At 45.2% G+C, this 12316-nt stretch overlaps 1 protein-coding gene across 1 annotated transcript in view; it reads left to right on the top strand.

The window, feature by feature from the left end:
• The window catches only part of slc2a9l2 (solute carrier family 2 member 9, like 2), a 70621-nt gene that overhangs the window by 34470 nt on the left and 23835 nt on the right, over positions 1-12316 (top strand). The window contains exons 2-6 of the mRNA XM_079582109.1: positions 4088-4158; positions 5159-5260; positions 8845-9005; positions 9690-9814; positions 10937-11082. Coding sequence (XP_079438235.1) covers positions 4105-4158; positions 5159-5260; positions 8845-9005; positions 9690-9814; positions 10937-11082 — 588 coding nt within the window. The 5' untranslated portion in view covers positions 4088-4104. The remainder of the gene's footprint in view (positions 1-4087; positions 4159-5158; positions 5261-8844; positions 9006-9689; positions 9815-10936; positions 11083-12316) is intronic.

Genomic DNA, 12316 nt, shown 5'->3' on the forward strand with positions numbered 1-12316 from the left:
GGAGTCTCTCCGCTCAGTCCGTCTCGCACACTGAAACAGGTAGCGCTGCGCTGAGCTCTGGGGAGGCCGAGGGGTGGAGCTATGCCCCTGGTTGGCTGTTATATAAATTGTCACCTGTATCTAGGCAGAATTCGAAAGAGTGTTAGACCTTTTTAACATTGATCATTATTATTTCCCTACATGTACATCTGGGCTTGATCCTGCCATTCAGCGAGCGGGGGAGGCGGGTGTTGTTGGTGACGTCAAGCATTTGCGCCGATTTGTGGGTTGTAGTTTGGCAATGGCGGCGGATATAGTAGTAGTAGTAGTAATGGAAGCTCTTCGATCCATCCTGGCTCGGCTACTTAATATCCAGAAATAAAAATTGAAGCCTTGAAGAGTTATGATGGCTCAATTGTGAAGGTCCAGACTCTCACGTAGTAAGCACGAGGGTATGGTAAAACCAGGCTACCCTTAAGTAAGAAAAAAAACAGATTATTTGGCTAATATGTTATGAATACCAATAAATATACTTGGCACACTCATAATTGAAGACACTTGCATATTTGTTCATCTATAACATAATTTGAACATAATAATGTTTAAATTAATTGATTACACATGGTCCCTTATGTCCACTGCAGTGCAGATGAATCTATACTTGCATTATCTACGGCAGCTTTAAAGCCAGATTGGTTGTGCACCTGTCTAAGATTTGCATCATAAATGCGAGAAACAAAAGCAAATTTACATGCCTTTCCATCAAGCACTTTTTGCAAATTATGGCGGTGGTTACCTGGTTACAGCAGTCGGCTGAATGGCACTATTGCAGCATTTCCCGAGCAGTGGGCTCACTGCGGTGCGATTTCACTCAAGGTGCACTTTTTTCTGTCCTTGTTTTGTTTTTGCCATATTAATTGACCTTGTCGGAATGAGTTGCTTGTTTTTACTCATAATGCCATTAAAGCAATAATAAATCCTTTTCATAGTCCCTCTGGGGGTAATACAAGTGTTAATGGGATGATTGGAGGGCCTTTCATCTCCCTCGGTGTCTCTGTCCAGAAAACCAATTACAACTTGACTGCCACCGGGTCGGAGCCAATACACACTAATGGAATCACGAAGAAGAAGATAACAGGCTAACGGTTAAAGCTAAGCTAAAGCTGCGGACTAGTGCCACTTTAAACAGTATTTACAGCCAAGTTTGAGTGAAAAAAATATTTACATTGTATAATTGGATGTACAAAATCCCTCTGTCCCTTTGCCTTTTCTGTCAGCGTAGTATTTACTCAGACGGACAATTAATAAGTTAAAAAATTGTAACTTGCTACTACACCTGCAGTTGCGCTTCGGGCCTCTAGGGGCAAGAGTTACTTAGTACTGCTTTAATAAAAGTTCATTTAGGCGTGACATGCTAAAGCTAAGCCGAAGTATTAAAACAACTACACTGAAGTCTCACAGCACTGTAAATGCTGAACAAGCAAAAACTAACACAGAGTGTGTTCTACATTTTCTTTTGAAAATCAGGCCACATATGCATCTCTGGGCAAGTTTTTATTTCGCTAATTTGGTCCATAGTTGCAATGCATGGTTGTTAGCATGATCAAGGCAATATTTGAGCTCCTGTACATCTGGGATATATTAACTGAACAACGTGTGACTGTATTACTTTATTCGCTAAATCTGCTTCCATCGTTAAAAATGCGCATTAACACGTATTCGCAAAAATGAAAAACCACCTCAACGGGACGGGTAAACCTTTGTTACTCGTTACTTACGCAAAACCTCAAAATGCGCATTAAAACCATAGATGGAAACACAGTCACTGAAACTCTTATTTATTCATGCTTTGAATAGTTTCATTTTAATATTTGTTATATTGTGTTGTTTCCTTTAGATTGATCTATAAAATGTCATTTGTGTTCTCTCTGTGTAACCCTCGTGGCTCTGCAGAGTGCTGGGGTGAGGTCAGAGCAATTGAGAAATCACTTCCTCAGAGTTTTTAGGTCAAAGGGAGTTGTTTCCTCTCCTCTTGACTTTGTTTACACGTCGCTGAGTCCTGTGAGTATTTTCAGTTATGGATTGTAACCTAGTTTATTGATAGTGCTGCTAGGGGGGCGTTGGACTGGGGGGGTAAAGGGTACCGAGTACCCAGGGCCCAGAGCAGGGTAGGGGCCCTCATAAATGCTGAAAACGCGTATATTGCAAGCGTGTATTGTACATTCCTCATAATTGATACTATAAGAACTGAACACAACCGGGCTGAAATACAACGGTTGCTACACAGAATTTTGCACAAACAATAATGATCTCAGAGCCCTGACACCCCTTTAAAAATGTGCCAAATGGTTCAGCTCACATACCGGTGTTCAGCACCAGCTTCAGCTCAGCAGTGATTTTGATGAGGTGGACTCTGTAATGTCATTACACAGAGCTGGGAAAGACAGATCTTAGTGTTTCCTCGCTCTAATGTGCTTTTATTTAACACTAGCCTGTTCTAGCGGATCTTAGAGGAAACTTTCTTGTCATAGATGACAGTTTAACATGAGGTGAGGCACGTCCTGCCTCTGCCTGCGCTGAGAAGTGGATGGTGCAGGAGCAGAGTCAGAACTCCTTCTCTCCTCGTTTTAACCTCTAAAGTTTCTCTTTCCTCATATTTATTGTAATTGAGTCATCAGGCCAATACAGTGACAAAAGCCACAGGTGGCGCACACGCCGTTTTCGCCTTATTAGTGATGCTAATTAGATGCGCGAATTTGGATTGATGCATTATAAATGCTCAGCTTTAGAGACGAGTCCACATGGTTCTAGTTAAAGTTTCATTCTAGTGCCATTTAGTCTATTCCAGCGTAACTTTTTACAACAACAATTTACTGACAATACACTTAAAGGTATAGGCTTCAAATATGTGAGAGACTAAATTAGACTGAAGCTCTTGAGTTTTTTGTTCAGGCCACAGAGATCATATAGTATGATCATTTTTTGTAAAATTGCATTTTAATGCCTATTTTAAAGTGACACATGTGTTATTCTCAGCACAGACATCCTCTGTCCCTGGTGCAGCCCTCCTGTTTAATGTGGTCTGCTAATAATCATTATGCTCTACCTAAAATGAAAAGTTGAAAGTAGAATATTCCACCCTAATCTAAATATCTATGTCACTACAGGATTAAAGGTCATTCAATTTGTGTAACTGAAGCCAAATCAGATGCAATTTCAAGTCAAACTTTGACTTGAAGCAAACAAGCAAACAAACAAAAAAACAAACCATGACCAAAGTACCCATTGGATTGGATGTGTGTTTGTATATGAAGCACTTTTTTGGCCATCCCATTCTTTCACTTAGTTAAGGTGTATATAATAATGTTATAATAGAATATAAGTGAACTGCACTGTCAAACCACTAAACCACTGTTATGTGGTCAAAGAACATAGAATATGAAATGTGAACTTCATAGGGGGGGCGGGGGGGGGGTTGGTTTACCAAGATAGTTTGTACCCAGGGCCCAACTTGGTGCTACGCCCCTGCAACTACTACTACTTCTATTACTGCCATTAAATAAGTTAATTGGAGCTGGTCCTGCTGCCCTCCTCACTCACTTTGTGGGATTTATTTGAGATTTAATTTAATTTGCCGATGGCCTTTTAAAAGACCTTTCTCTTTTTCATAGAAATGTGTAAATAAATCACGGCTGCCAGTGCCAAATATTTGCAGCCGAACGTGCAAGCATCCCACAAAACCAACGGGAAACACTGCATTCAGAAATTCTCTCTACTTAATCCAAGCTGCTGTACCCTTCTCCCTCAGACCCAGCTGCTGCCTGGAATTGTCATTCAAAAATGGATTCTTAACTCAGTGTTGCTATGAATATCAATATTTTACGATGAACTTCAGCATCCCACAGGAGCTGCCCCTGCAGGCGGTGTGTCACAGAGTCGAATATTTGGTTGTTTTTTCAATATTTTATTATTTTTGGTGCTGAAGTTTTTGTTATTGATGCTGCAGATGGTGGAAATTGATGCAGATGGTGACAGAAATGGTGCAGATGGTGATGTTTTGTTATTTTTGGTACAGAGGGTGACAGATCAAATGTATGTTTTTGTTCAGGGCAGTGACAGAGGGAGATGGACAAACCTCAGAAGGACAATCCTCAGATCAGCATAAAGGACCCACAGAAGGTGAATAAACTTTACACTCCATTTACTGCTAACTTGACCTTTCCCCTTGACTTCTCAAACAAATAGCCAATGTAAAGTCCAAATAAATGTCTAAATAAGCTGTCAGCAGCAGATGGAAAAAACTCAGAAACCCAGTGGGAGAAAAGAGAAGCCTCGGGCACAAGAAGGAGAGATCCACTCCCATGGATCCACTCCAGCCTGAGGCTGTGGAGCTAACGTCCAGTCCTCGCTGGAGCTTCAAATCAATTGTAGTAAAACTCAAAGTCCCACTCTCACCTCTGTCTCCTCTCTCTCCCCTATCTCCTCCCTCTCCTCGCTCTCTCCTCCCCCTCCTCTCTCTCCCCTCTCTCCTCCCTCTCCTCGCTCTCTCCTCCCCCTCCTCGCTCTCTCCTCCCCCTCCTCCCCCTCCTCTCTCTCCACTATCTCCTCCCTCTCCTCGCTCTCTCCTCCCCCTCCTCGCTCTCTCCCCTCTGTCCTCCCCCTTCTCTCTGTCCCCTCTCCCTTCTGTCCTCCCCCTCCTCTCTCTCCACTATCTCCTTCCTCTCCTCGCTCTCTCCTCCCCCTCCTCTCTCTCCCCTCTCTCCTTCCTCTCCTCGCTCTCTCCTCCCCCTCCTCGCTCTCTCCTCCCCCTCCTCGCTCTCTCCTCCCCCTCCTCCCCCTCCTCTCTCTCCACTATCTCCTCCCTCTCCTCGCTCTCTCCTCCCCCTCCTCGCTCTCTCCCCTCTGTCCTCCCCCTTCTCTCTGTCCCCTCTCCCTTCTGTCCTCCCCCTCCTCTCTCTCCACTATCTCCTTCCTCTCCTCGCTCTCTCCTCCCCCTCCTCTCTCTCCCCTCTCTCCTCCCCCTCCTCGCTCTCTCCTCCCCCTCCTCCCCCTCCTCTCTCTCCACTATCTCCTCCCTCTCCTCGCTCTCTCCTCCCCCTCCTCGCTCTCTCCCCTCTGTCCTCCCCCTTCTCTCTGTCCCCTCTCCCCTCTGTCCTCCCCCTCCGCTCTCTCACCACAGGCCGTGGTGACCCCCTGCCTTTTGGGCGCAGCGTTCTTCGGTGCCTTGGGCTCGTCGTTCCTGTACGGCTACAATCTGTCTGTGGTCAACGCGCCGGCGCCGGTGAGCACCACCACTGACACTGGTGTCACTTCCACCACTTCTGAATGTCACTAGCTGCTCCACCCACGGAGGGAACACAACCCTTTTCAGCTCATTTTCTGGGATACTTGCGAACAACAACCAATCAGCAACAGTTTCATTGGCAACGATCTGTGGGTCCTACTGCCCTTTCTGCATTTATGAAACGAATTGATCTAAACTGAGGAACATGTGTAGCTTTTCCAATTTTCTCACTGTTAGGAACTGTATTATAGTGATAACAAAAATGTATTTCATTCACAATTTAAAACCTTTATCAATGATGAAGTTGATGATGAAGTTAGGATTGAAACTGTTGATAGCTCTGAACATCTGTATAAACGTGTGATCGAGCTGGTGCAGAGCACAATGTGTTATGGTACAGCTCCACAAACTAGTAATAACAACATGATTTACAACGTGGTATGAATGAGGTAAGAATAAACATGAAAAGACATCAAACATGTTGGGGGTCATCTTCAATGAAGTTTCTTGAGTCTTCTGTACTCTGTAGTTTAAGTGCTGAACGTTTCGCCTCTCATCCAAAAGGCTTCGTCAGTGCACTAGGGTCCAGCTTAGCCCCTCCCCATTCCTCTTCTTTGCAACAAATACAATAAACCATGTTGCTTTGTTTGTGGCTCAGGTTTTGTCTGTGGGATGAATAATTTGTTGCCACAGTGTATTCACTTGTTTGTGGTCAACTGGAATCCTGTGTTTTCTAAAACTTCTCTGAAGTTTCTGTGAGACCCCAGCTACATACGACAAGGAGACTCCCTTTCCTCTGGGCTCTGTAGTCTGCCTGTCCTGTTCTTTGGGGCTTCTTTCCCTTTGTGCTTTAGTGAAAGCCCAGTGAGGATAGCCACGGCCTGAGAGGACTCTCTTTCCATCTGCACTGGTCCCTGTTTAGCTCTGTGCTGGAGTGTCCTAATGACCCCTAGAGGAATGAAAAGAACATTACATTGGAGAAACCAAGAGGCTTTCTCAACACCGCAGGGAAAGCACCAGCGGCCCTCAGTCTGCCATTCACCTCAAAGACACCGACCAGTCCTTTGAGGACAGAGAGGTCAAAATGTGGTAACACTTTATAGTAAGGTTGTGTGAAGTCAAGCATGAATAACATGAAATTATGCATGAATTAATGCATGTTTTCATGATGTATTCATGCATGATGAAATCAGGACTCATCATGAGTTAACATGACTTCATGTTCTTTCATAGATGACTTCATGCATTAATTAATGAAGTAACTACTATAATGATCTTGTTATTATATCATGATTTTAGAATCATGATGATTTCATTAAAACATTTAGATTTTTTAACAAAAACATTAACTAATCTTAGTTATGAAGTTTATGTATGAATATTATGATTCATCATGATGCACTTTTATGCTTTGGACAATAATCAAGGACAAAACAAACACAAACATCACAGACATTATAATGTATAACTGTCATGCTTTATGGGTTTAAATTAGTTAATGTTTTGTGGTCCATTCAATTTCACTTACATCAACATAAACACTGCCTATTACTTAACTTTAACTTTTAAAAAACCTCCACTAAAACTTATTCATGATGTAAATGTTAAATATAGCACTTTTTTTACTCTTGCACAAATGTGTCCAAAGCAGAACCAAGGATTAGCAAATGATAAGTTAAGTATATCTTGCAAACTAGCATAAACTTAAAAAATCTAAATGTTTTAGTGAGTTCATCCTGATTCTAAGATCATGATATTTTAACAAGATTGTCTCATGAATCCATTACAGTGGTTACTTAAGGAACTAATGCATGAAGTCGTCTATGAAAGATGAAGTCATGTTAACTCATGATGAGACTTAATATGGTCATGCATGAATACATCATGAATACATCATGAATACATCATGAATACATCATGAATACATCATGAATACATCATGAAAACATGCATTATTTCATGCTTAATTTCATGTTATTCATGCATGACTTTTAGTAACATTATAAAGTGTTACCCACCTCTCCAGGAATGGAGGACTTCGATTTCATCTTTCTCCAGTTTACAGAAATCTCTTAGGGCCCATAGCTCGAGGGCTCTGTCATGTTAATGACACTGATCAACATGCAGGTGATTACCAGAGTACAGAAGATGACTCTAGCACTTTTCTGGACACTCAAAGACGCTTTACATTGCACTCTTCGTTCACTCCATACTCGGTGGTGGTAAGCTACTATTTTAGCCACAGCTGCCCTGGGGTTGACTGACGGAAGCAAGGCAACCAGTCTGCGCCATCAGCCCCTCCAACCACCACCAACCACTCACTCACTCACTACATTCGCTAGGCGTCCTGGTGTTTCCAAACGGTCTCCCATCCAAGTCCTGCCAGGCCCTTCCCTGCTGAGCTTCCAAAGTCTGACGGGATTGGGCAGAGCAAAGGTGGTATGGCCACATTTGCTGCCTGCCAATGGACTACAGATGTAAACTAGCATCCCTGCTATAATCTGGCATATTTACAGTGCTCAAGTGCAACTGTTCATCAATATGCATTTTCCCTATCTAATAAATAAAAAATAAAAAAACGCCTGTACGAATGAGAGCCTGCATAGACATATTGGGGGTCTTTTACTAAGCGTTAGTAAGTGAGTGTAAGTGGAGTAAAAAGCAAGTGCTCTTGATATTTGCATTTTGTTTTTTTAAACAGCAAAGGCCGCATGGGTCCGCATGAATATGCACATTATGGCAATTTTGCCACAATGTGTAAAATTTTAGGCGAGGAAAATATCAGTGATTTTGTTTATCTCGACTATGTGAAGTAAAACTGCACAAGAAATGTGTACATTGGAGAAGCAGGTACAAACCTATAATGCAGTGTGCGCACCAACATGGTGTTGTAAATGTTTTCAAAGTTTGTGTCCGGCTCACTGTCCAACCGTGGCGGCGCATTGAGGAGGCACGAGCCATATGTTCACCGCTCACCTGCTCCTCTCTTCACCTCCAGATCCATATTCTCTGAGGACTCTATGATAAAAACCTCATCATCTTCAGTGACATGACTGTTTCCTGCTGGTGTAAGTCCCAGATGTGGCTGTGGCCTGTGTGCCTGTGAAATCAGCCACAAATCACAGGCAGTAACTATGAAACCCAAGAGGACGGATTTCATTAAATGTTGTAAATGTTCCCTCAAAGTCGCTCAGTCAGTAGCAGTTTTGCGCAGACTGTGCTCGTGCAGGAAACTGATAAAACTAATAAAAGTAAATCAGATGCAGCACGGCCACAAAATAGTCCTTGCTCATTTTTGGCGGGGCAACCAGGCTAAGTAAACGACCCCCACTGTGCATCAACATGCCTCGCTGGCTCACCCATTCTTAGAGCGAGACCTGTGGACTTTGACGACAAACTGATGCACTTTGCAAACTTACATCGTCCTACAATGCCATACCTGCAACTTCATAAAGTGCACCAGCGGAACAAATATATGGTATGATTGTTCCTCCATGAGCACATTCACTATAGATGTCCTAATTACAAGCAAAACGGTACAAAAACAAAAAAAAGAACTCTCTCTGCCCTCTTGCTTCCAGTTCGTAAAGGCGTTCTACAACCGGACGTGGGTGGAGCGTTATGGAGAGCCCATCGCCATGGAGACGCTGACCCTGCTGTGGTCCATCACTGTGTCCATCTTCTCCATCGGAGGCCTGGTGGGGGCGCTGTCTGTGTCCCTCATCATCAAAGTGCTGGGCAGGTCAGTAACAGGACTGCATTTCAAAATCAGGTTTAAAAGTCATTTGTGTCTTTTACATGATATTTTATATTTTCCATATTATCCTGTTCTCGCCCTAGACGGGTTACTCTCCTGCTGAATAACCTGTCTGTCCTCGCTGTAGATGGGGTACTCTCCTGATGACTAACCTGTCTGTTCTCGTTGTTGACAGGGTACTGTGATGAATAACCTGTCTGTCCTCGCCCTAGACGGGGTACTCTGATGAATAACCTGTCTGTTCTCACTCTAGACAGGGTACTCTGATGAATAACCTGTCTGTTCTCGCCCTAGACGGGGTACTCTGATGAATAACCTGTCCGTCCTCGCTGTAGACAGGGTACTCTGATGAATAACCTGTCTGTCCTCACTGTAGGCAGGGTACTCTGATGAATAACCTGTCTGTCCTCACTGTAGGCAGGGTACTCTGATGAATAACCTGTCTGTTCTCGCCCTAGACGGGGTACTCTGATGAATAACCTGTCCGTCCTCACTGTAGACAGGGTACTCTGCTGAATAACCTGTCTGTCCTCACTGTAGGCAGGGTTCTCTGATGAATAACCTGTCTGTTCTCGCCCTAGACGGGGTACTCTCCTGCTGAATAACCTGTCTGTCCTCGCCCTAGACGGGGTTCTCTCCTGCTGACTAACCTGTCTGTTCTCGCCCTAGACGGGGTACTCTCCTGCTGAATAACCTGTTTGCTGTGGTGGCCGCGGTGCTCCTCTCTTTGGGACAAACCTCCAGATCGTTCGAAATGTTGATCATTGGACGCCTCGTGGTGGGAGTCGACTCTGGTACAGTCTCACCCCACAGCCGGCAACTCCTGACCACAACAGAGCACCTAAACACCCCACAGCTGTGTACTCCTGACTGCTACATAACAGAGCAACTAGTAAATAACGTCTCTTTGAACAGTGAACTTCATGTGGTTTACGTCACATGATGTAAAGCACCTTTGAAATCTTCCTTGACAAATAAGGTCAGGCTCAGTTATGCTCCCATTTCGTGTACAGTAGGGAAAGTTTTTGTTTTTTTCCCCCCTGTAGATAGATCTGTGCGTTTCAAGCATAGTTACTGTCACTACAGTTATGCTTCCACACGTGTATAATGTCCAGCATGCGATGTTTAAAGTCACCACAAGGCGGTGCTGGAAAATGTACCCACATGTTAGATGAAGAGCTGGGACCAAAAAAATATGGCACCACCCACAATGTTATTTTTTTTTAAAACACACTGAGTATAGTCAAGAAATTAGGTAATACAGTTGTGGTGTCTTTTATTTATTTATTTATTTATTTATCTATTTATTTATTTACTGACTTATTCATTTATTTCATGGGGGGCTGGACATAAAATGTTGCAAATGGTCAAAATTACAACTGCTTCAGTCAATGGCCGCTGGCTGCTCTGCTTTGTGACGATAACACTAGGGGCCGCCATTGCTCCACCATTGCTGTAGTATAGGGTCGGATTGTTAGCCTTGGAGTAGCGCAAATTACACGTCACGCAAGGGCCGAGTCAACAGTGAAGATCCCGCCCTTATGCCCTTTTTAGGAACATGCTTCGTCAGAGCTGGGGAGGGGGAGTCTGTAAATCTTCCATGATTTCCCTCTTGAGTGTAGTCATTGAGGCAAACGGGGAGGAGTGACGTGGAGTCGTCTATTAGTTTTTACGTTCTATGGTTAATATTTTAGAAGTGTAGCCGTTTGTGATGCTTCACCTGTTTAGCTGTGTTTGACCATGTCGGAGATGGACAGAAAGCTACCTGAGTATCCATGTGTGTTTCGAATGAGGAGCATAAATGAGCCTTAAAAGTACAATCATACTGAAAGCAGTTCAGTTTTTGTGGTTTAGGCTGCTGATGGAAGGGCATCAGGAGTAAACCAGGTTGGGGAGTCATACTGTGTGTGTTGCAGGGATCGCCCTGAGTGCGTTGCCCATGTACCTCGGGGAAATCGCTCCTCGACACATCAGAGGCTTCATCGGACAGTTCAACTCCATCCTCATCTGCCTTGGGGTCTTCACGGGACAGGTGCTGGGTCTGCCCGAGCTGCTGGGTCAGGTGAGGGGCATACATGCAAATCTGTCGCCTTTCGGTGAAATTCACCGTTTTGACCTCGGAAAATGCCATTCATGTGAATCGTGTAGATCTGCAATTAAAAAAACGTGTAAATAAACTATGCACTGGCTGAGGCATGTGTAATGTTCACTGGTGCTGTTACGCCAAATATGCCTCTGGCTACAGCCACAGGAGCCTCCAGCTCCAGGCTGAGTGAGCCCGCTGCCCGCGCTCGCTCACTTCACCTGGTCAGCGCAACAGCTGCCCGCATCCGCCGGCTGACTGTAGCTCGTCTCCTCGCTGACCCCGCTCCAACAGACCCACCACTGAGGCCGATGAACCGCATGAGACATCGCGCTGACGCTGAGGTGAAAGTTATACCGCTTTATATTACGTCAAGTGAACTTTTACTGCTTTTACTTCGTAGCTGCAGCGCGTCTGTCTCAGCAGAGATGCCCAGACTTCCCGATCCACACACACCTCCTCCAGCTGTTCTGGAGGGACCCCGACCTCCTCCAGCTGTTCTGGGGGGACCCCGAGGCGACACCAGGCCAGCTCGGAAACATAGTCCCACCAGCGTGTCCTGGGCCTTCCACGAGGCCTTGTCCCACTAGGACATGCCTGGAACACCTCCTGCAGGGGGCGACCAGGAGGCATCCGGAACAGATGCCCGAGCCACCTCAGCTGCTCCTTTCGACGTGAAGGAGCAGCGACTCTACTCCGAGCTCCTCCCGGGTAACTGAGCTCCTCACCCGATCTCGAAGGGTGCGCCCAGCCACCCTGCGAAGGAAACTCATTTCGGCCGCTTGTATTCGCGATCTTGTCCTTTCGGTCATTACCCAGATCTCATGACCATAGGTGAGGGCGGGAACGTAGAGCGATCGGTAAATCGAGAGCTTTGCCCCGACTCAGCTCCCTCTTCACCACGACAGACCAATACAGCGACCGCATCACTGCTGACGCCGCACCGATCCGTCTGTCCATCTCACGCTCCATCCGTCCCTCACTGAGAACAAGACCCCGAGATACTTGAACTCCTCCACTTGAGGTAAGGACTCCCCACCGACCTGTAGAGGGGAAACCACCTTTTTCCGGTGGAGAACCATGGCCTCGGATTTGGAGGTGCTGATTCTCATCCCGGCCGCTACACACTCGGCTGCAAACCGCCCCAGAGCAGCTGAAGGTCCATCAGAACAACATCATCTGCAAACAGCAGAGATGAGATCCTGAGGCTCCC

Source organism: Gobius niger (genome assembly GCF_951799975.1).
Source record: "Gobius niger genome assembly, chromosome: 24".
Taxonomy (NCBI): Eukaryota; Metazoa; Chordata; class Actinopteri; order Gobiiformes; family Gobiidae; genus Gobius; species Gobius niger.